Below are 27,992 nucleotides of genomic sequence, written 5' to 3'. Positions count from 1 at the left end.
TATTGGCATGCTTCTCCTTCCTGATCTTTCAGTCTGTTGTTAATTATATTCACGCAGGGCATGCATTCTCTTCACTCATGCTTTTATTATAATTTTTCATCTGGAGAGATGAAGCAACATTTTTGGTGAGGTGAACTGGAATCAAAATATTTCTTTTTTCATCAAATTCTATCTGTTATAGTTCATTTCTGGTCCAAAGACATCTTCAATGATTAAAATATACTAAGGGAGTTAACTGGTAATTCTCACAGGGTCTCCTTTGTCAGTCTTGTCTCTTGTGATAGGCTACAATATTTCTTCTGACTCAAAAACTGCAAATGAATTTGAGGAGCCATGTGCTTGCATTGCATCAGATACAGAAGTAGTTTGTCCAGAGGCCTCAGAAATATAGCCTGTTCAGAGGTTTCAGCCCATCTTTCACCTACAAGTAAATAGAAATTAAAAGATAATGAAAATAAAATTCAGCCTCTGTGAGATCATTATATAGTGACTGTTTTCCTTTTATGCCACAGGAACAGCATCTGGTACTGCCCCAACTTCTGTGCTTTCTTACTCTGACTACATATCCAGACCTGAGGATCACAACAGCATTCTACGTTTTGACAAAGATGAACGAGAAAAGATGTGTCGGATTGTCATCATAGATGATTCCTTGTATGAAGAGGCTGAGACCTTTGATGTTATGCTGAGCATGCCAATGGGTGGAAGAATCGGTGAAGAATTCCCAAGCACTCGGATTACCATTGTACCTGACAAGGATGATGGTAAGATACCATGTAATAATGTGATATTCCCAGTTCAGGACAAATAGCATCACACTCACATCGGCACATAGAAATTGGGCTTCTTCCTAGTGGTTAAAGTACATGCTGCTTCCATCTTGAGATTTGAAAATACTACTAAAAAGCTCCGTGGATTTTTAAACTATTTAGCATTGAGATTTTATAGTTTGAGAAAATCACATGAGCAGTGATTGGGAGTGAGGAGATGCACCTTTCCATTTTACCACAGTTAACAGGTGTAACCCAAAATCTGCATCGGCACCTTTGTATGTGTGATTCTGAGGTTGCGTTCACAAAGCCTTCAGGCCCATTACATTATGCTCGTATGGGCCATATTACAGGTCCTGATGGACCAGAAGCCATCTAGCAGCTGCTAGCAGGCAAGCTATATTCCTTCTGTCTAGAAGTGTCCATATATGCTTCCTTTGTCTTTTTAATAAAGTAAATAACCAAAAGGTGCTGCTTTAGATATCACCTTAAGAAGTGCTGACAGGATGTCCTTTGTTCAAGTGATCAATAGTGTTGGTATACATTGCATTGAAACAGACATTTCTGCTAGTGAATAGAGAGAGGCCTATGACTAAGGAAGAGTAGAATCAGCGTATTGTATCACCAATTGCTTTTGAAAATATGTGTAAATATTGTTGTGGCCTCAAGCCTCTCTTTTAGTGTCCTTAGCATTGGTGTGGCAAGTCTTTTTCTAGGATTGGCAGCAAAAAGGTTTTCTGGTACAATTGCCCTCCTTTATGCATGGAGTTTGGAGTCTGGTAGCTCAACTGTAAATTCTGTGAAAGGAGTACTGATAAGCTATTTTAGTCCTTTCTATGAGGCCATAAGCCATCTATTGTGACACTGTCATGTTTCCTAAAGACTGATTTGAGGAATTATATAGCACAGTACTCTTTGTAAGTCTGATGCCAAGATAGTCGATTATTATCAGCACAGTGATTGCTCCCTAGTTAAGGATATAAAAGGTGGCTCTTAAAGGCAGGAAGTTGACACCCACCTAATTGCAACCTAAATACTCAGTCTGCCTGAGATGTCTCATGTGTAATCCTGTGACAGAGGTGACTTTGTTTTCTCTATAGAGCATTTGGGTTATCATATAACATTAATGATACAACAGTTTGGAATAACACTTCTTGTAAAGTAATAGATCATATATCACATACAAGCTGAAATAGAAATATGTTTATCTGACTTTGCTGTGATAGCAAATACAGGTTTATTTGTATAGGTATTTTACAATAATTTTATTTTTTGAATAATTTTGATGAATTCATGAACTTTACAGTCTGTAGATAGCAAAACAGAATATTGGGAGAGTAGCTGTATAATGACATTGAATAAGAAATTGTTAATCAATCACAACATACTACAGAACTTAACAATTTATGAAACTCCTACAAGATATTAGGGAAGTTAACGAGAAATCTTTAACACTGCCATTAGAAAACATGAGAAGTAATTTCATTTGTATGCCACCATTCAGTTTTAAGTCTAGTATGTCCTGCATTTATGAGCACAACTTGCCTCAATGCAACAAACTTTTAAACAGGAACTATATAGCACAAATAATAATATTATGGGATTTATTAAAAAAAACTAGGGAAGTGTTTGAGACAGGGTAGAAAATTTTCATCAGATAACAACTGAATCATCTACATTTGTTGGTAAGAATAAACAGTATTTTGGATATTGAAAGATAGGTTTGGATATTTTTTTACAAATACATGTGTTTTTGCACCCAAATATCGAATATGCCATCTTTGAAATAGCGTGACAGAACACTTTTTTTGCTTTCTGTATCAGTGAAAGTACTCCCACAAGAAACTCCAGAACATTCAAAAACTTACTGACAATTCACTTGCTAGTAAAGTTTTCTGCAACATGCTTTTAATTTGCACAAAAACATCATGCATGGTAACAGAAAAGTCTGTATGTAGTTTGTTTCATCTGAGATCTCTTGTGCTACCTCTTCTATAAAAAGCAGAGTACAGACTACAGAGTAGATAAATTGTGAGTTATACCTTACATATTTATCTATGTGTTCACACACATATAAATATATGTATATATGCTTATTTCAGATTGTGTGTATACAGGCATGTTTATGTAACGTGGGAGCAATTTAACACCCTGGCAGTCACAATTGACATTCTACATAAATAAGCAGGGGATTTTAAGTGGCCTTGGTTATTATTGTTTGCAGTGAATTTTCTTAAATTAAAACAGTATGCTACATGAAATAAAAAGAATTTTCTTTAGCTTTTAGCAATAAAATATAACTCAGAAAATGCCCAAGATAGAGGTGGCTAAAAGTTTTAGCACATATATAATAGTCTATTAGCTGTAGTAATGTTAACATACTAAATTCTATTTTCCACTTTCGTCTCTTCACATCTACTGATATGTTTTTCTCATTGTTTGTTTAAATTCATCTTCTACTTAACAATGTTTCCTTGGATGAATGTCATAGCATGTCATAGATTGTGATTTCTCCAAATACTGTGACTGGTTTAACATTATGCATTGACTTCTTAAAGTCAAAAGATACAAACAGCAAAGGTCAAAGTTTAATAACACTACATGAGATCTTTCCTATGGAAGTCAAGTCAGCACTAGCAACTTTACCTTATCTCCTCTGGCATTCAATGCAAGTTAATTAGGAATCATTCACCTTCAGTGCCTATCATCAAACCCTTTTCTTCTTCTTTTATTTCTAGAGAAGGCCCTTAGGGTCTAACAAAAATAGCCAAGTTGCCATACAATCATGACAATAAACAAGAAAGAGGTGTGCTCACCTTTCTAGTGAACCAGAGTACGTTAAAGAAATTCCTGGCAACTGAATACTTTAATTGGGGATTATGTAGATGTGGTGTGCTGCCAAAGCAAAACCTGAAAAAAGAAAATAAATCACATTATGGGTAATATGCGCAGGTATATTTATATGTTGTGAAAGGTGATTTTAAAATCGGTGCTGCTGTTGAGACATCTTTTAATTTGGAAGGGACTTTTCTTGATAGGTCCTGAAGTTGGAGACAAATGGAAAGGAAGAAATGGATTAAGGTAACAAAATACACAGCAAATTAAGTTTTGCATGAAATTCAAAGTTATACATGCCACTACAGTTTAAACAGTAAAAATAAAAATATGGATCTGTTTGAGTCAGAGGTTATAGTTACAAACCATGAACCACTGGAAGAAAAGCATTCAGGGGAAAGGCCTATGCAAATCATCTCACTTTTGGGGTGGCACAAATCTCACTGACTCACAGTCATTTAGACATCTCATTCAAGCAGAATATGCAAGGATCCTTCTGTGATTAATGAAAAGAGAGACATACTCACAGAAACCATCCCATCCTAGAAAGAGTATCTAAACTGCTGAGATCAATCACTGTGGTTACCTGCTGCATCTGAGTGCATTGATTTCTGACAGTAGATATGAACCTTACCATTAGAAATTTAATTTGCCATTCAACCCACACTTGTAAACACTACTGGGCCTGAAGGAAGGAATTGTTTCTGATACTGTGTTAAAACAGCTCCTACTAGGAAACGCCATTAAACAACAAGAAGATACATATCTATTCCTGCATCATAAAATAATTATAATTTCTAAAGAAAAAAAAAAATCTTCTTGAAATCTAAAGAAATGAATGCTGAAGCGTGTTTCAATAGGTATTTCATAGAATCATAGAACCATAGAATAGTTAGGGTTGGAAAGGACCTTAAGATCATCTGGTTCCAACCCCCCTGCCATGAGCAGGGACACCACACACTAAACTATGTCGCCCAAGGCTTTGTCCAACCTGGCCTTGAACGCTGCCAGGGTTGGAGCATTCACAACTTCCTTGGGCAACCTATGCCAGTGCCTCACCGCCCTCACTGTGAAGAACTTCTTCCTTATATCTAACCTAAACTTCCCCTGTTTAAGTTTAAAGCCATTAGACCTTGTCCTACCACTACAGTCACTAACGGTACACAATACTCCAAGTGAGGTCTCACGAGAGCAGAGTAGAGGGGCAGGATCACCTCCTTTGACCTGCTGGGCATGCTTCTTTAGATGCAGACCATGATACGGTTGGCTTTCTGGGCTGCAAGTGCACACTGCCTGCTCATGTCAGGTTTCTCATGCACCACCACCCCCAAGCCCTTCTCCCGCAGGGCTGCTTTGAATCTCTTCTCCGCCCAGCCTGTAGCTGTGCCTGGGGTTGTGCCAACCCAGGTGTAGGACCTTGCACTTGTCATGCTTAAACTTCATGAGGTTGCCATCAGCCCACCTCACAAGCATGTCCAGGTCCCTCTGGATGGCATCCCTTCCCTCCAGTGTATCAACCGAGCCACACAGCTTGGTGTCGTCAGCAAACTTGCTGAGGGTGCACTCAGTTCCGTTGTCCATGTCACCGACAAAGATGTTGAACAACACAGGTCCCAACACCAATCCCTGAGGGACACCACTCGTTGCCAGTCCCCAAGTGGACATTGAACCGTTGACCACAACTCTTTGTGTGCGGCCATCCAGCCAGTTCTTTATCCATTGAGTGGTCCATCCATCAAACTGATGTCTCTCCAATTTAGAGACAAGGAGGTCGTGTGGGACAGTGTTGAACGCTTTGCACAAGTCTAGGTAGATGACGTCAACTGCTCTGCTGCTGTCCATCAGTCCAATCAGATATTTACATGTTCAAGACAAAATCCAAAACCAAACAAAAAGCCTTAACCATTTTCCATACAAATGTGAATTTGTGTTACTAAATCTAGTCAGAATCTCAAGGATTTGGGGAACAAACCAAAATCCCTGAAGAATCTGAGGTCAGTTGATTGGCTAAGGACATACATATCCTGCATGGAGAGTTCATCATAAAGTTCATTTGGAGGAGGCCCTTTACATGAAAGATCAATTATGCATCTAGGAAAAGAAAGATAAAGTTGCTGTGCACTCTTCATTCTCTGTTTTGTGTTGTGGGCAAATTCTAAAGAAGAGGTGGGAGGCATGCAGACCTCGAATTTTGCAGCTAAGAAGAGAATGCTTACAATTATTTTGTTTGCTTCCAGTTTTTTTGTCAGTGCCTGTCTTCACATGTGATTTTAATTCCATGCTACTGTATTTAGTGTTGCCATGAGAGCACACAGCCTTACAGCCAGGCTGACAAACAGGCATCTTGTCTTAGTGGAATTGTTGAAGCCTCATGCTGTTCACAGCAGGAAATACATTAAATACATTTGTTCCACTTCATTCACGTTAAATGGGCAAGCAGCGTTAAGACTTCTTCTTGACGTTTCTACATCAAGGCTGTGAAAGCAGAGGATTCAGGTTTACGTCAAATGTTGGCTTACCGTTTTCTTTATACCTACTCGGCAGAATCGATCACAATCGATCGAATCCTTAGACCATGTTCTGGAAAACACTAGCTACTAGCACTTGTTCAGCTTGCTTGGAGTAGTAAAGTCCATACAGACATTTATTATCAGTCACCTGAAAAGAGGCAGAAAGTCAGTGCTGCGATGCTACGTTATGAATTTGTGCTTTGCATTATCTCCCAGTGGGCATAGAGTGTCAGCTAACTTTCAGCATGTATACTGAGCCAAATTTTGATCTGATGATAATTAAATATTGTATTAGCAACATGGTTTGTCAGAGGGACATCCTTATCTCACAAGGCTATCTGGAATCTCCTTATTTCCACGGGCTCTGAGGCAGGCAATCAAATGTGTCTTTTTCTTTTTGAAAATAGGTATGCCATAACCTTAAACTGAATTGTCATTGGTTGATCTTGGTAGTTAATATCTACTAGTCTGTCTGTCCAATTCTAGTTACAACTAAATCATGACCGCCCAAATATCCCTCACCATTCTCTGGAGATGACAAAAATAACAACCTAGTTGTTCCTTTTTCCTCTGTACATCCATCTTTAACTATCCATCTTTTCTGTTCCATAGCCTGTGGGTCTGATGCCTCTGGCAATTCTGTGCCGCTTTTGTCTTCTTTTGTCTTCTCTTGTCTTCTCAGTAGGCAAAATCTCTGTGTGATCCCTCCTCTTTCCCCAGTTTGTGGCAGGTGGCCAGATTGGCAACTAATGAAGGGAAAAAGTGGAAGACAGTCGATTTATGACACTTTATATTCCCAGTTTTCTTTGCTTGTAGTTTCTTATTATCGTCAGTTCAAAAGAGTGAAAAATGTTCAATTTATGGTGATAGCCTTAAAGATTTTGGAAAGTCCCTGTTTGCTCTCTATCACAAAAATAAATCAATGTAATATCTTACAGTAGGACATTCTACAGAGGCAACTAGGTGCATTTATGATTTGCTCTTCTAGCATTATCTGTTGCTGACAGTTTATTATATGTGTGTGTCTGCAGGTACACATTCACGCATTATATATTTACGTATAAAATACAGATGCTGGATTAATCTTCACTTAGCTGCTTAATATCTAGGTATATAGTCCAGCCTGTAGATCTAGTCCATCATAGATCTAGGCTCCTTTGATAGGTAAGGAGGACAGATCATGACCTCCAGACAGTACTTGGTCCATCTACTTCAAATGGCTCTTTTTACTCAGCTGGTAGAACAGCATATCTCTAAGCCTTCACTACTGCAGATTCCTAAATGGTTAGCTTATATATCCATTGTTACATTTCTTTGTGAATTACAGTAGTATTCCTGGAAAGTGTTGAAATATGGAAAACAGCTTTTGAGTTTTCTATTCAAAATACATCAAATAGTTGAAAATGAATCCTTTCCATTAGATGGATAAGGATCTGCTAAGGAAACTTAGAGGGAAAAAAGAAGCTTACAGAAGGTGGAAGCAAGGACAGGCAACCTGGGAAGGTTATAGGAACGTTGTCCGGGAAGCCAGGGACCAGGTCAGGAAAGCTAAAGCCCAGTTAGAATTAAATCTGGCAAGGGACGTCAAAAATAACAGGAAAGGCTTCTATAGGTACGTAGCAAACAAAAGACAGACTAGGGACAACGTGGGCCCTCTCTGGAAGCTATCTGGAGAACTGGCTACCCTGGATTTGGAGAAGGCTGAAGTTCTTAATGACTTCTTTGCCTCTGTCTTCACTAGCAAATGCTCAGACCACACCACCCAAGTCTTGGAAGGCAAACACAGGGACTGTGAGAATGAAGACCTTAGGCCCACTGTAGGAGAGGATGAGGTTCGAGACCACCTTAAGAACCTGAACATGCACAAGTCCATGTGACCTGATGAAATCCATCTCCGGGTCCTGAAGCAGCTGGTGAATGAAGTTGCTCATCCACTGTCCATCATATTTGAGAGGTCATGGCAGTCAGGTGAAGTTCAGGATGACTGGAAGAAGGGAAATGTAACTCCCATTTTCAAGAAAGGGAAAGTGGAAGACCAGGGAAACTACAGACCAGTCAGTCTCACCTCTGTGCCTGGCAAAATCTTGGAGCAGATTCTCCTGGAAAGAATGCTGAGGCACATGAAAAACAACGAGGTGGTTGGTGACAGCCAGCATGGTTTCACTAAGGGTAAATCCTGCCTGACCGATTTGGTGGCCTTCTATGATGGGGCTACAGAACTGATGGACAGTGGCAGAGCAGTTGACGTCATCTACCTGGACTTGTGCAAAGCATTCGACACTGTCCCACATGACCTCCTTGTCTCTAAATTGGAGAGACACCAATTTGATGGATGGACCACTCAGTGGTTAAAGAACTGGCTGGATGGCCGCACACAAAGATCTTATATTTATTATAAATTCTTTGAAATTGTAGTGAATGCCTAGAAAACCATTCTAAATGAATCATTTGTTCCTGGTTGCTTGTGATTGTAGGGAGTGAATTTAATGACCAAGTGAGTGCTTTGTATATTTAAGGTTTGGATAATCAAGTTGTGTAGGACATCTTGGTGCATTACATTTTCCTAATGTTTCTTCAGATCATCTTGCTTCCTCTGAAGCTCCTTATGCTGAGACTTGCCATTTTGCTCATCTGTCTTTGAACACCCAAAAGATACTGAGGAACAGAGTAACCACAGTACCCCATTGATTTTTAATGACATTGATTCTCCTTTTAAATGTCTAAATCGTCAAAGGATTAACTCAGTTATTGTCTCACATTACTGTCTGTCAGGAAACACTTTTCTCTTCCCTCCCACGTGAATGGAGTCAGAATTCCAAAAGAGAGAATTCAAGAACTTTTAACGTACAGCAGAGCATATTTTCTGTTATTAGAGCTCTGGTTTTGTGGTCTGATAAATCTGGCTGTGGATCTATTTTTGCTTCTTTCTTCTCTGCTGATTCCCATTCTCAGCATTAGCTCCTCTAAAGGGAGCTTGGAAGTACTCTTGTATATTTTTGTTCTCAGGCCTCGGTGAGCTAAATATGTTCTCATTGTATGTGAGCAGAAAAACCTGTAAGAAATTCTTTCTGCCAGTTAAATCAACTCAGCATAACTAGCATTGTGACTGAATAGTAAAAGTGCAAATATCTAAACTCAGAACTGTGGCAGTGTCTCTCTTAGCTTCTCTTGTGATTTGGTCAAGATGTCTCCAATCCAAAAATATCTGTGTATACATATAGGCACAAGACAGATTTAGTAACTATCTACAAGAATGGGCAGAATCATAATTTTCTTTGTTGTGCAAGCTGCGCCAGGAATTATATGCAAATACTAAAGGCTGCCTGGAAAATAAAGTACTTTACATTTCTTCATTATGCTGTTCCTCTTTATATACCATTTGTAGTAATGATAGCTATAAGAATAGTGCCTCCCTTCTTCATTTCCTCTTCAGTGAAACCAAACACAGTTGTTGTTATTATAAGATTCGGATTTTTAGTTCATTTGGTTAAAATGAATTTAACAGCCTTACCTCTGTGCCTGGTAAGATTGTGGAACAGATCCTTCTAGAAGACATGTAGATGGAAGACAGGGAAGTGATTAGAGACAGCCAACATGGCTTCGCCAAGGGCAAATTGTGTTTCACTAATCTAGTGGCCTATAATGGAGTGACTGCATCAATGGGGAAAGGAAGTGCTACAGATGTCATCTACCTAGACTTCTTCAAGGCCTTCAAGGCCTCCAGCATTCTTACCTCTAAACTGGAGAGATACAGGATTGATGGATGGACCATTAGATGGATGAGAAATTAGCTCTCTGGCCACATACAACTATTTACATGCAGTGTTTCAATCTCCAAACAGAAACCACTAATGAGTGATGTTCCTGAAGTGTCTGTACTGGTAGCAGTACTACTTGATACCTTCGTCAGTGATATAGTGGCATTTAGTGCACTCTCAGCAACTTTGGTGATGACACCAAGCTGAGTGGCACAGTTGATAGGCTCAAGGGAAGGGATGCCATTCAGAGGGACTTGTCAGGTTTGAGGGTGGGCCAGCGCAAACCTCAGGAAGTTCAACAAGGCCAAGTGCAAGGTCCTGCGCCTGAGCTGGGGCAATCATCGGTATCAGTACAGACTGGGGGATAGTGGTATCTCTCCCTGTGCAGAAACACTTGGGGATACTGGTAGATGAAAAAATGGACACGAGCCAGCAATGTGCACCTTGCAGCTGGAAAAACCAACCATATCTGGGGCTGCATCAATTGTGGCCAGCAGGTTAAGTGAGGTGATTATGCCCCTCTACTCAGCTCTCGTGAGACCCTGCGTGGAGTACTGCATGCAGCTCTGGACTACTCAGCACAATTTGGAATTATTTTGACTTCTAGAATATTGGTATATCCTTTTTTCTCAAAGTCTAGTGGCTTGCAATGCATAAGGAGTTCACCCATTTTCAGCACGTTTACTTTTCTTAAGGTCTAGGATTTTTGTCTTTGCTTTTGAGACTCCACAATTTCTTTGCCATCTTCCTATCAGCTTTCACTACCAAACAACAAAATGCTTGTTTATCATTCAAAAGCCCTACTAATACTAATTGGTAACCAATGAAATCGCAGCTGGGGAGAAAACGTAATTGTCATAACTATGACTTTGGGCTTTAAAACTTTAGAGATCAAGGTCATGATTTAACTGGATGATGTTACAAGATAATATAACATATTTATAATATATTTATTATATAAAGAAAACATTCATAGAATGAACTATTGCAATTTTGTGGTCATGTTTCTTGATATGAGTGTAGGTGTGAGGAACACGATTTGGAAGAGAAAAAATGAAAATACTCTTCTCTGAAAGCCTGGTTTTGCAAATATACTTATTACACTCAGACCTTTTCTACAGACTGATTTTTCTGCAAGGCCTAGTAGTGAACTAATTACTCAGTTAAAATGTGAAAAACACATTTAGAAATGGCTACATGCTATACCTTTATGTAGCCTGATTTTTAAATGCTGCTCAGCTTCTCCTACCATTTCTGTTTGTAGGAGTCCTCATTTGTTATCTCATGTATGAATCACTAACTGTAAGTTCCTTCACACTTGACCTCCTTGTGAGGTACCTTGTGTGTGGTATATTTAAATACTGCTGCCAAGCCTTACCATTTATCTGCCTCCCTCTGTTTCACCAATTCATTGAGAATTTGTTACTGATGTATTTCCTGGGCCTCTTGCGTTAAAAATAATCTCAGTCTTTTTCAAACTAGAACATGTAGAAGATTCTGAGTTAGTTTCATGCTATGTGTGAGGTCTTGCCAGTAGGAAAATGGTATGTGAAAGTCAGATGGTTGCTGCAGGCGAAACTATTACATTTGGGTGTGTCCCCAAATTCCAAAGTGTTTGTTTCTTCAGCTATTATTCTTTATATGTTTATTTACATTCATAAATGAGGCAATTATCTAGATTATGGAATAGTTTGGGCAAGTGGTTGGAGCTTGATGTTCTTGTAGCAGGAAAAATCTTTTGTCCCTGTCCTCAGACTCTGAACACAGGAAAAGCTCCTCTGACACCTGTGATAGTTCCAGTGGTCTGTAGGTTATATTTTGAGGGTGTGTGCTAGGATCAAAACAATACTACTTCTGCTCATGAATATTTTCACATATATGTTAGTTCACATATATGAATTTGGTATTTTGGAAAGGTAACAATATTTCTCAACCAAACAAAAAGGTAAATTGCTTCGAAGAGGTCACTTAAAATAGTCAACATTACACATAAACCTCTCTCCTGAAACGCCAGTTACAGCTGTAAGGCAGCTTAAGACTGTTCATTACCAGCTTGTTCGTAAGTTACATGTTGAAAAATTAATCTTTAAAGCCACTCATCTTGAATAAGTTGAGCTACAGCACGGCTTCATGTAATCAGGTGTCTTTACTGTCCATGTTTCAGGCTTACTCTGTAGCTCATCTAGTTACTACTGAACCATTATGAACTGCAACCTGGCATTAAATGAAATCAGAATTAGCTCACTTCTTCAGGCTGCTAAGTATGCTGTAGGCTCTCCTTGCAGCAAACATGGGGCTGACAAGAAGAGTAGGTGACCAGAGATGTGGAATCACTGTAGTCATCTTACTGCCATCCTCAGTCTTGCAGCTGGGGCTGTAGTCTACCTCCTTCACTGTGCTCCTTTGTTCATATTTGAGTTTTAATTATTCATGTAGCAGAGAGGTTAGATTTGGATGCCAGGCCTTTGTGGTGGTACTGTGCATAGAGAAATCGAAGCATGGATGCACTTTACCAGAAAAGATAAGTTAAAATGTAAAGGTCTATACTGATTTAGTATGTTTCTTAAATTAATCAAAGTGAATCATATATGGTGTTTTTCATAACAGTTACTGATCTTGATTCACTCTATTGAAATGACAGGGTTAAATGGCATAAAATGAGAGTAATTTACTGATGAACAGTCCAGTCAATGTACAGCATTTCCTCTGTAGGTAAAAAAAACTTGTGTGTTTTTCTTACAATATAGAACTGGGTTTGGTAAAGGTTACCTTAATTTGAGTCTGTCCTTTTATGTGTTATAATGTTTTCTGTATACTTTAAAAAATCATAAGTTGGTAGACAGAAATGGGCTGTTGAGACAAATGGAAATACAGACATTATTTGCTTGAGATAATGTGTGTGGCAGTTGGGCTGCAACTTACATTTTTGATTCTGAGGTGAATTTACTTTTTGATTGCAAAAGTTCTGACAACAGTGCTAAGAAGGTGAAATCTGTTAAGATTACAACATATGAATTTGAAAAGTAATCTATTTTGACCACACCAAATGAAAAGCTACTGGCATTTGCACAATAGTACCTGCTCCAAAACTGAGCTCTGACTGAAATCTTGACCCCTGCTTCTACAGCATTCAGCAAAAATAAATGACTTGGCAAATTAAATTCATTGTGCTAAGCTCAGTTGCTTTCGTAGCTTCAAGTATATGTAAATAGCTGTAGAATGGTGCTACCTAGTTTCAGATGTTAAAGTTCTCTTTGAAAATATCATAATATAAATTTTTGTAATGGACAGTTTTCTGAGCTCTTCTTCTGCTCCCATTAACAAGCATATATGAGAGGCATTACAGAAATTGACCTTTACTGCTATTAAACAGGAAATGTCCACTCCTCAAAATTAATGGAACTCTTGTTCTTAACTGGTCTATGTATATCTTACCCACTTCACGTTTGGAAGGATTGAGTCTTTGGTGTTATAGACTCAGCAGCTCAGTCATTTAATGCTAGCTGTGATACTGAAATGCAAATACGCGTTGTGTAGGGATGTATACATTGTGTGGGTATAAGCCAGATGAGGTTCCGAGTAAATCTGCCATGTTTGTCCGTTGTTATATCCAAGCTAACTAGCCATGTCAACTATCAGGGCTCATTATTTTGGACTCAGCATTGCACTAGCATGTGAAGTCTATTACCAGAACAGGCTAGTAGGCTTACAAAGCACTGTTTTGCACCCTCTGCATTACCATAATATTCACATCATAGCCTTTTTTGTATCATGCATGGAAAGAAGGAAGACAAATCTTCTAGGAATAAACAGTTTAACACCCCTAGGAAAAGATCAAACATGAGTTTGATTGTAATGACTGCTTCTCCTACTTCCATTATTTAAATATCAGACTAACAGGTCTGTTTTCTTCTATTATTTCTTTCTTCCTGAGAATCATAGAATAGTTAGGGTTGGAAAGGACCTTAAGATCATCTAGTTCCAACCCCCCCTGCCATGAGCAGGGACGCCACACACTAAACTGTCGCCCAAGGCTCTGTCCAACCTGGCCTTGAACACCACCAGGGTTGGAGCATTCACAACTTCCTTGGGCAACCTATTCCAGTGCCTCACCACCCTCACTGTGAAGAACTTCTTCCTTATATCTAACCTAAACTTCCCCTGTTTAAGTTTAAAGCCATTACCCCTTGTCCTACCACTAGAGTCCCTAACGAAGAGTCCCTCCCCAGCAGCCTTGTAGGCCCCCTTCAGATATTGGAAGGCTGCTATGAGGTCTCCATGAAGCCTTCTCTTCTACAGGCTGAACAGCCCCAACTTTCTCAGCCTGTCTGCATACGGGAGGTGCTCCAGCCCCGTTATCATCCTCGTGGCCCTCCTCTGGACTTGCTCCAACAGCTCCATGTCCTTTTTATGTTGAGGACACCAGAACTGGACACAATACTCCAAGTGAGGTCTCACGAGAGCAGAGTAGAGGGGCAGGATCACCTTCTTTGACCTGCTGGTCACGCTTCTTTTGATGCAGCCCAGGATACGGTTGGCTTTCTGGGCTGCAAGCACACACTGCCTGCTCATGTCAAATATATACATATCTCTCACTGGAAGCATATATCTCTGAAAATCAGTTTAGTGTTAAGGCTTATCAGGGTTTCAACACAGAAGAGTGTTCTTTTTTGTTTGTCCTAACTATCCTGCCTTACATATTATTTGCACTACCAGCCCAAGCTGATTGTGCCCCTTGCATATCTTACAACCAACTTACTCTTTTGCCATGTCTCTCTAAAGTAGATTGTAAGGATATCAATTTAAAAACAAAAGCCTCCTTGGAAATTAGCAGCTTTGTGCTATTGCATTGATTTTCTGATGTACATTCAAAAATAGACCTATTTCTAACAGCTTAAGAAGTGTGTTTGTTTTCCTGCTTGATGACTGACTAGTGCTGCAGTTGATACACACTCCTAATTCTATAAGTAGAAAGGCAAGACAAAGATTTAATTTCTGTGCCATGAAACCTGGAACTAAAGCTCCTAACCTTTCTCCTCTGATCATTGTAACTTCATGCCAGTGAAATCTGTGGGTCCGAACAAAAAACTCTTAAAAAATCTTCCTCTTATTTTTGTAAAAGGAACCATTAAATTTGCAGTGGTCTCTCTTCAGAGTGATTACTAGATTAAAGATCTGCTGTAAGTGAGCCCGCAGCCATTGAGCAGAGTGTTTTCCAGCCATGACCTGAGAAAGACAATGCTTTCCCTGTTAGTAGCTTGGCTTTGCTACTTCCCCTGGGGAGCTACTAACACAGCTTACAGGAAATGAACTTACAAAACATTTGTAAGGATTTGTTTCCTAGGGTGGGTAACCATGTAGAATGTGTCTTTCATTGAAGGTGCATGCCTCAGAAAGTGTGAAAATCTCACTCTGGAATAGTAGGCAAGCTAACTGAGGGTTTAGACTATGTTTGGCTGTGACTACAGGAACAAACAGTGCATGAGGATTCTTCTTCAGTAGCACTAAAGCAAGCATTAGGGTAACACTACAAGAAACAAACAACATTTTCTTTTATATCTTCCACCTGTTTTAAGGCAGATCATCTAAGTTCCCTTTGCAGTCAGTGAGTAGAAGGGAATGCTTTCAGATCTCCTCAGGTTTTTCTCACTACAATGAGTGAGCCATTCCACCTCTCCTGTATGCTCATTATGCTGGGAAACCTCCTGGAATGGCCTACCTTTGCCCTTGCAAACTGAGAGCAAGCAGGCTGTGATTCTGAGTATCTCTCACTTAAGTGCTTCAAATGTGGTGCAGCCAAGTCCAGATCTATTTCCGGAACTATTGGGACATCAATATAAACAGAAAAATGTTATAACGAGATTAGACTTGGGAAAGTGTGCTAAACTTTAAGAATACTTAAGAAATGACACGTATTAGATTTATCAATATTTTTATCTGCCTTTATCTAACTGTTGGCACATTCATAACCGTTTGTTCTTAGTAGGCATTATGTATTTTTAACCTCTAGAGGCTGGATGAGTCTTTGAGAATTTTAGAGGATCATTGTATGTCTGAAATGGCACATTTCTTTGCAGATCTAATACCTAGTTCTGCAGTATCCTTTCATCAAAGTTAATAATAGTTATACTAAAATGTCTGGATAGTGTCAAAGAGTATTCACATGTTAAAAATGTTTCAGGTAAGAGTCCCAAATATAGATGCAGCTACTGACAACCCACTCTTTATAGGCAAATAATTAAGATTGATGTGTGTCTGTCTGTGCACACACATTTAAATACACATAATGTTGACTGAAAGAAAAGAAACAAAAAGAAATTGAACTGAAAGCCTTCTTATCTACCAAAGTTAGACGTTTGCCAAGTTTGTCTTTCATCCTGCTAAGATTGATGACCTTGATAATGCTCAAGCAGGTCTGTGAATCTGCACTATTTTTCAGAAAATGCATTCAGTTCCATGAATTTGTAACACTCCATGATACTAGTTTTAGTAAGTAAGAAGATAATCAGGTGCATTTGTTTCACTGATGTGGAATATTATGGGATGTCTTTGTTTGCTTGGGTTTTAATTTTCTATTTTGTCAGTTGTGAAATACAGGAAATATCTTGAAAGAAGAGAAAAATCTTTTCTCCAAATCTTCCAATTTAACTCTTGAATGCAATTCCAAAATACTTTTTAACTGCTACCTTCTCAGGTGAAGTTTTGGCTTACTAATAACTGAGTAACTACTTTATATTATGTCTGGTTAGTTTTAAATTCCTGTTTTACATTTTTCATTTTTCTATCAAAATAAATAAGCTATCTACCACACAGGAGATTTTTGCCATACACTGTGTAGTCAGTCAGATTGTTCTCAAGCACTTCAGGAAAACATAGATGTTTTGTCTGTCTGGTTATCCTACAAGCCTCTCCAAAACCTTCAAAATACTATCTCTTCACAATATGTGGCTTTAGTGAGCTCAGTTGTAGTCTGAAGCAGGTTCTTCAATTCCAAAACTTTTGTTCCACTGCAATAGAAGGCATAGGTTTTGCAACATACATAAGATCTTCAGTAAATTTGACTGAATTATGAAAATTACTTGCCATTAAAAAGGATTTATGTGTCCTTCTTTGGGTATTTTGTACCTGTTCTGTGTGCTTGGCATAACTCTGTAGAACCATAATCTTTTCCAGTAATTTTCTTCGAATTGTTTGGGGTTTTTTTCTGTGTTTGATGGAGGGGAAGTATTCATAGTGCCACTGATAGAACACTGATTGATTGCTATGATCTTTGTCAACTTAATTTGGGTTGGTATTTTCAAGCACATTTGTGGTATTGTAACCTCATGATTATAATAAATTCTTACTAGGCAACATAAGAAAACTGTGATGAAATACAAAGAGTATCTGTGTAGGTCTTCAAATTACATCCCAGGTATTGGGGAAGGCAGGTAAGATTCATGATGCTCAATAGGAAAACTGAGGCGCTGGCTGTGTGTGCTTACTCTTATATGTTTGAAACAGGAGTGAAAGCATTAGAAAAGGGGAGCTGATATACATCCAGTATGAATCTGGGCTATGTTTTTAAACCCATTTTCTTTGTGAAATTGCTGTGGGTAGAAAAACTGGAAAAGGGAGGAAAAAATTAGCGTAAACAATATATGTCTGTTGAGTGGGATAACACTTAACCTCATTTGCTTTTTGCTCTTCTTTCTTGTAGACTGTGGAACTTCAATATTAACATAAGAGACTACTTATATTCCAGTTTACATGAAATAAGATTGATTTTGTTTTAAATGCTAGATGTGGAGGAACTAAAATTAACCATTTGCCACTTTCCTTAGCTGGAAAAAGCTTCCAAAAGCAGCTCCAGTTATACATCATGTTGAGTCTGGCTTTAGCAACAGCTATCTACGAGAACATTCAAGTTAAGGTTTCATTATCTATATTCACCTTTGTCTGTTTGCACCAAAATGAAAAATGCAAGGAATTTTCTGGCTTGTGCACAGGACTCAGTTCAAGTAAGTTTAATGAGATAACATATTTGGTCATGCACACAGATTCATACCTCTGCTGACACACAAAGTTGAAAATGTGGGAGGCAAGAAAAGGAGCACAGCGCTGATGTAATAATTGCGATCCCAACACAGGCGCAAATCAAGACTTTAAAAGAAGCCAAAAATACCTAGAAAAAAATCTAAACCTTAAAAATAAAGCTTTATTTCACTTACTGAAAAGAGTGAAACTCTCTCTATTGTCTGATGTGTATTTTATGCTCTCTTGTTACCTTCAACATAAGATAAAGAGACATGGACATTATTCTTCTCTCACCAGAACCAGCATTCTACTTTGGAAATGATGAATACTATGTTGATGAGAGTGCTGGCTATATTGAGGTACGTGTCTGGAGGACTGGAACTGATCTGTCTAAAGCTGCCTCTGTTACAGTGCGGTCTCGCAAATCTGAACCAATAACTGCAGAGGGTAAGTTATTGTTTTGCTTTAGCTTCATAATACATCTCAACAACAAATGCTAATACATTTGGTTTTGGTACAGATTCAACTACATAAGATGAAAATTGTATGTCTCTTGCTCTTAGCAGATCTTTCTTAGAATAAATTAAGTAGCTATGGAATTTCTGTCAAAGAAACAAGTAGGAATAATTGTGAAGTACAGTACTAAGAGAAATGCCTTCAAAATCCTCATATAAAACACTGTCCCACAAAGGCAGTTGGCTGCTGCCTCAGCAGCATACTCTGGGCACACAGTTATAGTCACTGTCAAACAGCATAAAAATTATCTTACCTATATGCTTATCCTGAGTGTAACAAGACAGTTTTTCTCAACTAATTTTCAGTGAGGCAAAATTGGGTAAAACTGTTATTTCAGGATTATCTAAACATCAGATATCTACGTATCATATATAACATATATGGTAAATATATTTGTAATGAAAAATAAGATTATGAAGTCCAAAAAAATATTCTTAATTTCTGAACTTGCTTTATATGATGTGTTTATCTTATCTGAATCTTTATTTTATTTCAGGGGAGTGAGAGGGGAGGAAATATATTTCCTTATAGTAAGAATCTTAATTCATTGTGCCAGGACCTCTAGGATTCAAAAGTGGGAATGGCACAGTTCTTGGGCTCTTTAGTCTGTTGGTCACAGCCTGAAAGCTCTGACATGTCTGACTGCCTGTAAAGCCATGAACCTGGTCTTACATGGAGCAGCAATGGATCTGCTGCACTGAGCTGCTCGTCCTGATGTCCTGCCCTAGAGGCTTAGCTCTGAGGTATAGAAGCAGGGACTCTAGGCCTATCTGATGATAAACTTTAGTCTTGCCAAATTTTTACAAATTCAGAGAATTCCAAACCTCATTTCAATTTTAATGAAAATGTATCCTCCACATTAAGTCCTGGTCCTTTACTAAATTCCTAAATACCTCTAATGCTTTGGTTCCAAGATAGTGTCACGTTCAGGCAGTATCTTGTTTTGTTAGCTTTCTTCTCACTGGTTTTTTTATGGATTGACTTGCTTTGCTTTAAGTAAAACAAATAAACAACCAGCCAACAACAACAAACATAAGAGCAAAACTTCTACCTTTGTTACAGAATAATGTTAAATACCTTTCCAAAGGACTTTTTGCTTACTTTAATTTCTTACTTAAAACAAATTTAATTAGTTTTAGTGGAATAACTGTTGCTTTACAACAGAACAGAATCAACCCTATTTTGTGACTTGAATCACTGAACAAAAAGTAGCTTAATATTGACTTGGTTTATTCTATAATCCAATTTATGGATGGTCAATATTTGGCAAATTTTAAAATTATGTTAAAAAATACATTTACCTACAATTACCTGCCTAATGGTAGGTATTTTTAATTTTCATTACATGTAATGCTATTTATAAATTTGATACGGTTTATCTCTTTTCTTTTGGTAGCTGGAGTAGATTATGTAGGCATCAGTCGTAATTTGGATTTTTCCCCTGGAGTCAATATGCAGACATTTCGTGTGGTAATTCTGGATGACCTTGGACAGCCAGTGTTAGAAGGAACTGAGAAGTTTGAGCTTGTGCTAAGGATGCCCATGAATGCTGCTCTTGGAGAACCCAGCAAGGCCATCATCTTCATTAATGACTCAGTGTCTGACTGTGAGTAATGTTTTTTTTTTACCTTTTCACGTTTAAGCAGGAGATAGCACTTGTCCTTTTGAATCACACCAAAGCCAGTAAGTCTACATGTTTCAGCTACAGATGATGTGTTAAGTAATTTGTTGTCTACCTGTTTATGTTATATGTCTGATGCAATGTATTTTAATTAAATTTGAGATAGTGGAGGGGAGATATGATAACTTTTTCAATTGTACTTTACACATGCTTTTTATATTTTTTCTGCCCAGTACCTAAGATGCAGTTTAAAGAATCTGTGTATGTAGGCAATGAAAATGATGGACAGATTTCTGCCGTGATATATAGGAGTGGGGATATCCGACACACATCCACTGTGAGGTGCTTTACAAGGCAAGGTTCCGCTCAAGTAATGATGGACTTTGAAGAACGTCCTAATACTGACAGTTCCATCATCACATTCCTTCCTGGTAAGCTCTTGATCTGATTTTAGAAGCCTTTAGTGTCTCATATTTTGTTTTGTTTTGCTTTGCTTTGTTTTGTTTTAACTGTGTCTTCTCATAAAGTAGTGTCAAAAAGACCACTCTGGAAAACCAAGCCTTTTCCATACACAATGGGCAGAGTGCCCAAAAATGATGTTGTCTCTTTTTACTTCAGTTCTGACCTAGAGGAATAATCAATAGAAACCAAAGGGGCATATCTTCATATAAATTCAGCCTGAGTGCCAGGATCCTTTTGATAGCAAAAACAGGTTCAGCGTAACACAGTATCAGAAGCATGGACCTGCTGTCAAAAAAGAAACTTCAGAAGCTCTGCTCTTTTTTAAGCAGATTTCTGGCAAATACATTGAACTTACACTGAAATAGAAACTTGTCTTAGAGAAGACTCAAACTGGGGGATTCCGCTTCAATGAGTTTCAATGGAAAGGTAATGACTGCTAATTTTGCTTTCACTATTATCATTACTTACTAACTTACATAGTGTCAAGGCGGATGCCTTTGCCAGCAGATGCAGCCTGTGGTTCCTTGAGTTTAGAGAAAAGTGCTGTAATAGAGCAAAGACAGCTAAGTTCTGCATGATGTTACCTTAAGAATTATTGCAGGTGAAACTGAGAAGCCTTGTACATTGGTGCTTATGGATGATACTTTCCATGAAGAAGAGGAAGAACTACGTCTGGTTCTTGGCACTCCAAGAAGCGATTCTTCCTTTGGTGCCTCTATTGGTGAACAAAATGAGACACTCATAAAGATTCAGGATGATGCAGACAGTAAGAAATTATTTTGTTGTTTACTGGCTTTTGGAAGTCTATTTGTGCTCTCTAAAAACATTTTTCTTCTAATTACAGAGGCTATTATTAAGTTTGGTGAGACCAAATTTAGTGTGAGTGAACCAAAGGACACAAGGCAAGTAGCAGTTGTGAAAATCCCAGTGCTTCGTCTGGGAGACACTTCAAAGGTTTCTGTTGTAAGAGTTCATACAAAGGATGGGTCTGCTACTTCTGGAGAAGACTATCACCCTATATCAGAAGGTAAGATCATTCAGATGTTTATAACATTGTACTATAACAAAATGTTTGAAAGATGAATTAACTTGTTTAATGGAATACTTTGCAATGGCATCCATTTTGCTATTCAAATTCAGTATGGGCATGATCCTATGGGGTACACAACAGCCAAATTCCTCTTCGTATACTAGTTATCAGTGAAGATATTTACAAAAGAATTGTGGCTCCTTTGAGAACATCTGCAGTGCAAGTAACCATGGAAGAAATGTGTGCCACCTTCATAACCTTTGCAAAATGTAATACCATTACTCTGTAGAAGGATCTGCTCATAGGATATGATTGTGTAGTTGTTTCTCAAGCAGTTAATTAAGCTCATGGCTTTTGCTCTCTGTAGGAATTAATGTCTATTTCTTTTTTTTGTTCTACTTTCATAATAATCAATTTTTCTTTCTGTATCTCTGCAATTCACTGCCGACTGCTCCTTACTACTAATGAATGAGGAGAAAAGTTGTGTAACAGAATGAGAAATTTCTTAGCTGATAAACTTCTTTCCATTAAATAGCCCACCCAAATGGTTCAGTGAATGACTGATAGAGTTTGTAGCACTGTGAATTTTTTTTCTTACGAAGTTTGTGATAATACATGATACTAATGTGTGTTTTAAGATTAATCATTCATTGCTGGAGTGTTTTCGTAGTTTTGGATAAACCATTTTGGTGTCCAGTCCAACTGAAAGATAGGACTTATTTTTGAACCTCGAGCAACAACATTGGGCTATCTCCAAATTATACAGAAGAAGAGGCCTTTTCCACTAGTGATATTAGAAAAGAATAATTGTTAGCAATAAGAAAATTATCAACCCGAAGCTTGCTAATTTCAGTCTCTTTGCCTCCTGCATTTTAGAGTTTTGCTCTTTCCTCCTGAAAAACACAGGAATTTTTAGTGCCAGCTGTTACTTACTCTATACACGTTACCTATATGCATTGCCTTGCTTACACTCTGCCTGCTGTGCACTGACAAGACATGGAAGCAGAGTTTTCAAGGGAAGCATGGTGGTGCAGTACAAGAGGCTTTTGGCCTCTGCCCAGAAGCCTTTTAGAAAGGTCTGTGATCTGCAGGATTTCCACACAGATTTCAGAACATCTGTGGGTTCAGGGAGCCTGCCTATTCAGCCATGGGTACAAACTCGGATGTCTGAAGGAAGTGGGACAAGCTGAAATTCAGTAAAATTATTAGCTCTCCCATAGCACGTTTATTACCATAAGGAGTATTTTCATGGCTTAATAACATTTAAGGCTGAAGAATAATTAGATCACTTAATCATACTCACTGTGGATTGCAAGTTTCTCCCAGTTTCCCACATTAATTCTGTACTGAGCCAAGTAACTTTTGGTTAGAGAAGGTAAACCCTCCAGAAAGGGCATCCAGTCTTGGTTTGAAGGCACTGAAGAGGATGAGTGTTTCATAGCAGTTTGCTTCACTTAGCTATGCTTATTTATCATATATACTTAACTCTCATCCACTGCTGATTATTGTATCTGCCCCTTTAGAGTGTAGAGCTTTTTTGGCACCTGGTATTTTTGTTTATGATGGTATTTCAATATACTAATCACAACACAGCTTTCTGCAAGTCTGTTTTTTTCTTTCTTCTGGTCCTCAATTTCTATTGGTCATTTCTGTGCCATCTTCAGTTAATTTCACGTCCTGTAAAAAATAAACGTAGTAGAAATGCACCTACTATTTTAGGATCGCTCTCATCAGTTCCACACACAAATGTAAAATAGTTTCTGTACTTCTTCCTTTAATAAATACATCAAAGAATGACAGTACTCTTCTAACTCTGTCACTGTGATGGGTTGACCTTGGCTGGATGCCAGGTGCTTACCAAGCCACTCTATCACTCCTCTCCTTTGCTGGACAAGGAAGAGAAAGTGTGATGAAAGGCTTATGGGTTAAGGCAAAGACAAGGTGATCACTCAGCATTTACCATCACAGGCAAAACAGACTGGACTTGGAGAAATTCATTTTATATATTACCAATTGAATCAGAATAGGATAATGAGAAATAAAATCAGATTGCAAAACCCCTTCCCCTACCCCTCCCTTCTTCCCAGGATAAACTTCACTCCCAAATTCCTCTATCTCTTCCACCTAAGCAGCACAGCAGGATGGGAAATGGGGGTTATGGTCAGTTCATCACACATTGTCTCTGCTGCTCCTTCCCTGTCAGCGGTGGGTCCGTCTTGGAGCCATCTGGCATTGGTCTGTCAGACATGGGGGAAGCTTCTAGCAGCTTCTCACAGAAGCCACCCCTGCAGCCTCCCCACTACCAAAACCTTGCCATGTAAACCCAGTGAAGTCAGTAAGGTTGAATTCCTTATTCACAATGACCTCCAAAGTCTTTTTTCAGATGCAGTGCTTTTCAAAATGCAGTACTTTTGTGTAGCTCTAGCTTTTTGCCTTATTTTTGGCATATACCATTTATTAAAATGCATTTTCTTTGATTAAAACCTGGTAATACTTTTTATTTAGAATTCTTCAGTCTTTTGGTCATACACACATGTTGCCAACATTTATGTTATAATTAGGCCCAGAGCATTTCTAAAATACTAAATTGTATTAGACTAAATCTTGGTCTTTCCAAATGTCTTTTGATGATTATTATGCCTCATTTTCAGTGAGTTCCACATGTGTCCACCACTATTCATTATTATTTTAGCATCAAATAGGTTAAACTAAATACATGAACATCTGTAATTTGAAAAGGGAATATCAACTGCCGTCTCTCCTGGCTGTGTCTAGAATTATGGCTTGTTATAAACAACAGATTTATTTTTTAAATACCTCATTATGTTTTTAGAAATTGAGTTTAAGGAGGGTGAAACACAGCACCTTGTGGAGATTGAAGTTCTCTTTGATGGAGTAAGAGAGATGAGAGAAGCCTTCACTGTTCACCTGAAGCCTGATGAGAACATGGTTGCAGAAATACAGGTATCAAACTCATGCAAAGTCCTCAACAACAAAACCTTATAAACAGGCCTTCTCGCTTTCTGGCTTATAGTTTTACTCATCTTTTAAGGTTTATATACACCATCTTGGCTTGTATCTTAAAAGACAAAAAAGATCAGCCCAGCTGACACAGTAACACTGTCCTGGGTTCAGCTACAGCAGTCATTTTTTCTCCTTCTTAGTAGCTGGTGCAGTGCTGTGTTTTTGACTTTCAGTCTGGGAACAACGCTGATAACACCGATGTTTTTAGTTGTTGCTCAGTAAAGTTTACTCCAACCAAGGACTTTCTCAGTCTCATGCTTTGCCAGAGAGGAGGGGAAGCTGGGCGGAAGCAGAGGCAGGACACCTGACCCAAACTGGCCAAAGGGGTATTCCATACCACAGCACGTCATGCCCAGTCTATAAACTGGGGGGCGTTACCCAGAACGCCCAGATCGCTGCTCGGGTCGGGCTGGGTATCGGTCGGCGGGGGGGGAGCGGTTGTGTCCTCTCCCCTTGTTATTCCTCTTATCATTATTATTGGTAGCAGTAGTGGTTTGTATTATACCTTAGTTACTGGAGTGCTGTTATCTCAACCCGTGGGAGTTACATTCCTCCGATTCTCCTCCCCATCCCTCCAGGAGCGGGGGGAGGAAGGAAAAGGGGGGGGAGTGAGCGAGCGGCTGCGTGGTTCCAAGTTGCCGGCTGGGCTTGAACCACGACAAACACCTACCCAACACAGTTTGTTGGCAAGGCATGATTCAAGAAAGCTGGGACACAAGGGTAAAGGGTCTGATGTCTTCAGTGTTCTGAAAAGAAAATAGATCATTTTAACTCTTGCTTTTGTAGTCTGCTTTATGCTTTCCAGTGCCTCAATCCTTTCTAAATAGCTCATCCAGTTGAGGTTTTAGAACTTCTTTTGGGACGATGTTTCAAAGATTAGACCTCATCAAGGTCCAGCTTGAATCCCCTTGCTTATTTAAATGTTCACAGAGAACCATTTCTGCCTTTTCATTGTCAGACAGCCAAAGCCATTGTTTACATTGAAGAAATGAACAGCATGGCAGATGTCACCTTTCCCTCTGTCCCTCAAGTTGCATCCCTTTTGATATATGATGATACTTCTAGAACCAAAGACAGAACCAGTCCCATAGCTGGCTATCCTGTCATCTGTATCACAGTGAGTATCTCTATGGAAAGGTGGAACAAAATTAGTATATGGATTTTGCTCAGTGTATTTTAGGCACCCAGTATCGATCCATATTGTTATGAGTCACAGATGAGTTCAAGCTAGAACTGTCCTAAGAGCTAATCTAATTTGTCTGGATAATGAATCAATTTTCAGGAGGACAAAAAACATAGAAAGGTATTTTACTTGTTCATCACTAGGAACAGTTTGATACTCACACTATGTCTATGATTGTATTATCTTACTATTACCTGCATTATCTTGACTTAATTTGCAGAATTAAAATCACTAGGGATAGCAGATAAACCATTGTATTTAATAAGTGACACAGACTGGAAGATGAGTAGTGTTTGTTGAAGTACTGCAGGCTTCTTTCATTGTAATTTTGCAGCTGGAAGTTTTGTGTGAAGAAGGTTTTGGTCCATCTACATCTTCAGTTTGTTTCTCACACTCTTCCTTACACACAGGAATGGATCATATGTTGAATGGTTCTCCTAAATAGAAATAAATAACAAAAAAAAAAATATCTCAAAATGCAAAGTATATTAGCAGAATTAGATCAAAGGGTGAAATTCAAGTTAAAGTAGCATGCGGGACTGTAGTTTGTGCCTTTATAACTCTATTAGGTTTTCACTCATAAACTGTAATTTCAAATAATATTTTTATTTCATTAAGAATAATTAGACCTGCCGTTTAATCTACCACAAGCATGCTAAAAGTGTCAGTGTCAAAATAAGATGATTTCTTAAGAGATTTACTGGGGTTGTCAGTTTTATGTTGTTGAGCTTTGAGATCTTTGTAAATTAAAATTCCTGTGCCATGAAGGAAGTAAATTGTTAATATATCTGCCTTGTTCTGCAGGCTTGTAATCCTAAATATGAAGACTTTGACAAGACTGGTTCTATATGTGCCAGTGAGAACATCAATAATACTCTGACACAATACCGGTGGCTTGTAAGTGCACCCACTGGTCCTGATGGTGTGACTAGCCCCATGAAGGAGGTTGATTTTGATACCTTCTTCACTTCCTCCAAGATGATTACACTTGACTCCATTTACTTTCAAGCCGGTTCTCGAGTCCAGTGTGCGGCTCGTGCTGTGAATTCAGATGGGAATGAGGGTCTTGAGCTTATGAGTCCTATTGTAACTATAAGCACATCAGAAGGTAAGGCATCATCACCTACTGCAAAACCCCCAGACCTCTTTTTGATACCAAATTCTATCGTAAGAAAATTTGATTACATGATCAGGTGTTTTAACATTACCATCTCAGCTTTTCTTCTGTTGTCCATAGAGATGGTGCAAAAGCATTTTCTTAGCACAGTAGGGAATTGTCAAAAGAAAATGAGTTTCAACTTTGCTAGTTGCCCACATCCTTAAATAATTAACCACATAGCAAACTTGCATGTTCAGTAGAACAGTATATATAATATGCACTGGAATTCATGAAACCTCGTTTCTCTTGGCTTTTGAATTCAACTGTAGTAACATTGCAGAACAATCTCAGCTCCTATTAGACACTGGAGAACCCATATGGGAGTGCTCTTATGAATGCCTAGCCAGGAGAAAAGCTTCATTTGGCATTCAGGCCTCACTGGCCTCAGTCACTGGACACCTGACGCTCAGTGTCTTCCTTGACTAAGGACTAAAGCAACTGGTGTCCAATAAGGGGGCACTGACAAAATCTTTTCATGGTTGAGGTATTCATAATATTTAGCCTTCTTTCTCTGATTCTGTTTTTGTCTCTCTCTGATTGTCTGATACCAAATCACTACTGAATTGATGCTGCCTTCCCTCAGCCAGCAGTTCCTGTAGTCTACTTCCCTTGCCCAGCCAACTCTTTTCATGAAACTCGTACTGAATGTTGTGAAGCAGAGGCGAAGAACTGACATGCACAAACTACCATTTGATAGCATATGCTATTTTGTAGTAGAAGTCACAGATACTTTTGTTTATTGTATAATACAGAGAATGAGTAATTATCAGCAATTACAGAACACTGTGTTTTGTTACCCTTCTGCAGCCATTTTGCATTCTTTGTGTCATCTCTGCTGCTTTTGTATGTGCATTAAGTCTTCTGGGTTTTGTGAGATCTAACAGTAGATAAATTACATGATTGTTCATTTGAAATATAATTTTAATTTCCTTGGCTTTTCCAACTAAATATTGTAAACATTTTATTTTCAACTAAGTTAGGGTTTTAACGAGCTTAATGGATGGTTTTTCTATTTATTTATTCCTGTCCTTTATTCCACATTTTGACTGTAGACTCAAGTCACCTTTGTTTGTACTGTCAGGAATCCTACACCCTAAATAGGACAAGG

General features: G+C 38.6%; 1 protein-coding gene across 1 annotated transcript in view; it reads left to right on the top strand.

Annotated features, from left to right (window-relative positions):
* FREM2 (FRAS1 related extracellular matrix protein 2) overlaps positions 1-27,992 on the top strand; it is a gene marked incomplete at its 5' end in the record, with an annotated part of 119,544 nt that overhangs the window by 67,542 nt on the left and 24,010 nt on the right. Inside the window, 9 exons of the mRNA XM_010012795.1 lie at positions 513-764; positions 18,187-18,336; positions 19,802-20,011; positions 20,260-20,457; positions 21,090-21,254; positions 21,333-21,515; positions 24,352-24,482; positions 25,501-25,659; positions 26,530-26,833. Coding sequence (XP_010011097.1) covers positions 513-764; positions 18,187-18,336; positions 19,802-20,011; positions 20,260-20,457; positions 21,090-21,254; positions 21,333-21,515; positions 24,352-24,482; positions 25,501-25,659; positions 26,530-26,833 — 1,752 coding nt within the window. The remainder of the gene's footprint in view (positions 1-512; positions 765-18,186; positions 18,337-19,801; positions 20,012-20,259; positions 20,458-21,089; positions 21,255-21,332; positions 21,516-24,351; positions 24,483-25,500; positions 25,660-26,529; positions 26,834-27,992) is intronic.

The sequence above is a fragment of the Nestor notabilis genome, unplaced genomic scaffold (genome assembly GCF_000696875.1).
Source record: "Nestor notabilis isolate BGI_N333 unplaced genomic scaffold, ASM69687v1 scaffold284, whole genome shotgun sequence".
NCBI lineage: Eukaryota > Metazoa > Chordata > Aves > Psittaciformes > Psittacidae > Nestor > Nestor notabilis.
This window is presented reverse-complemented; position numbering and strand designations above follow the sequence as displayed.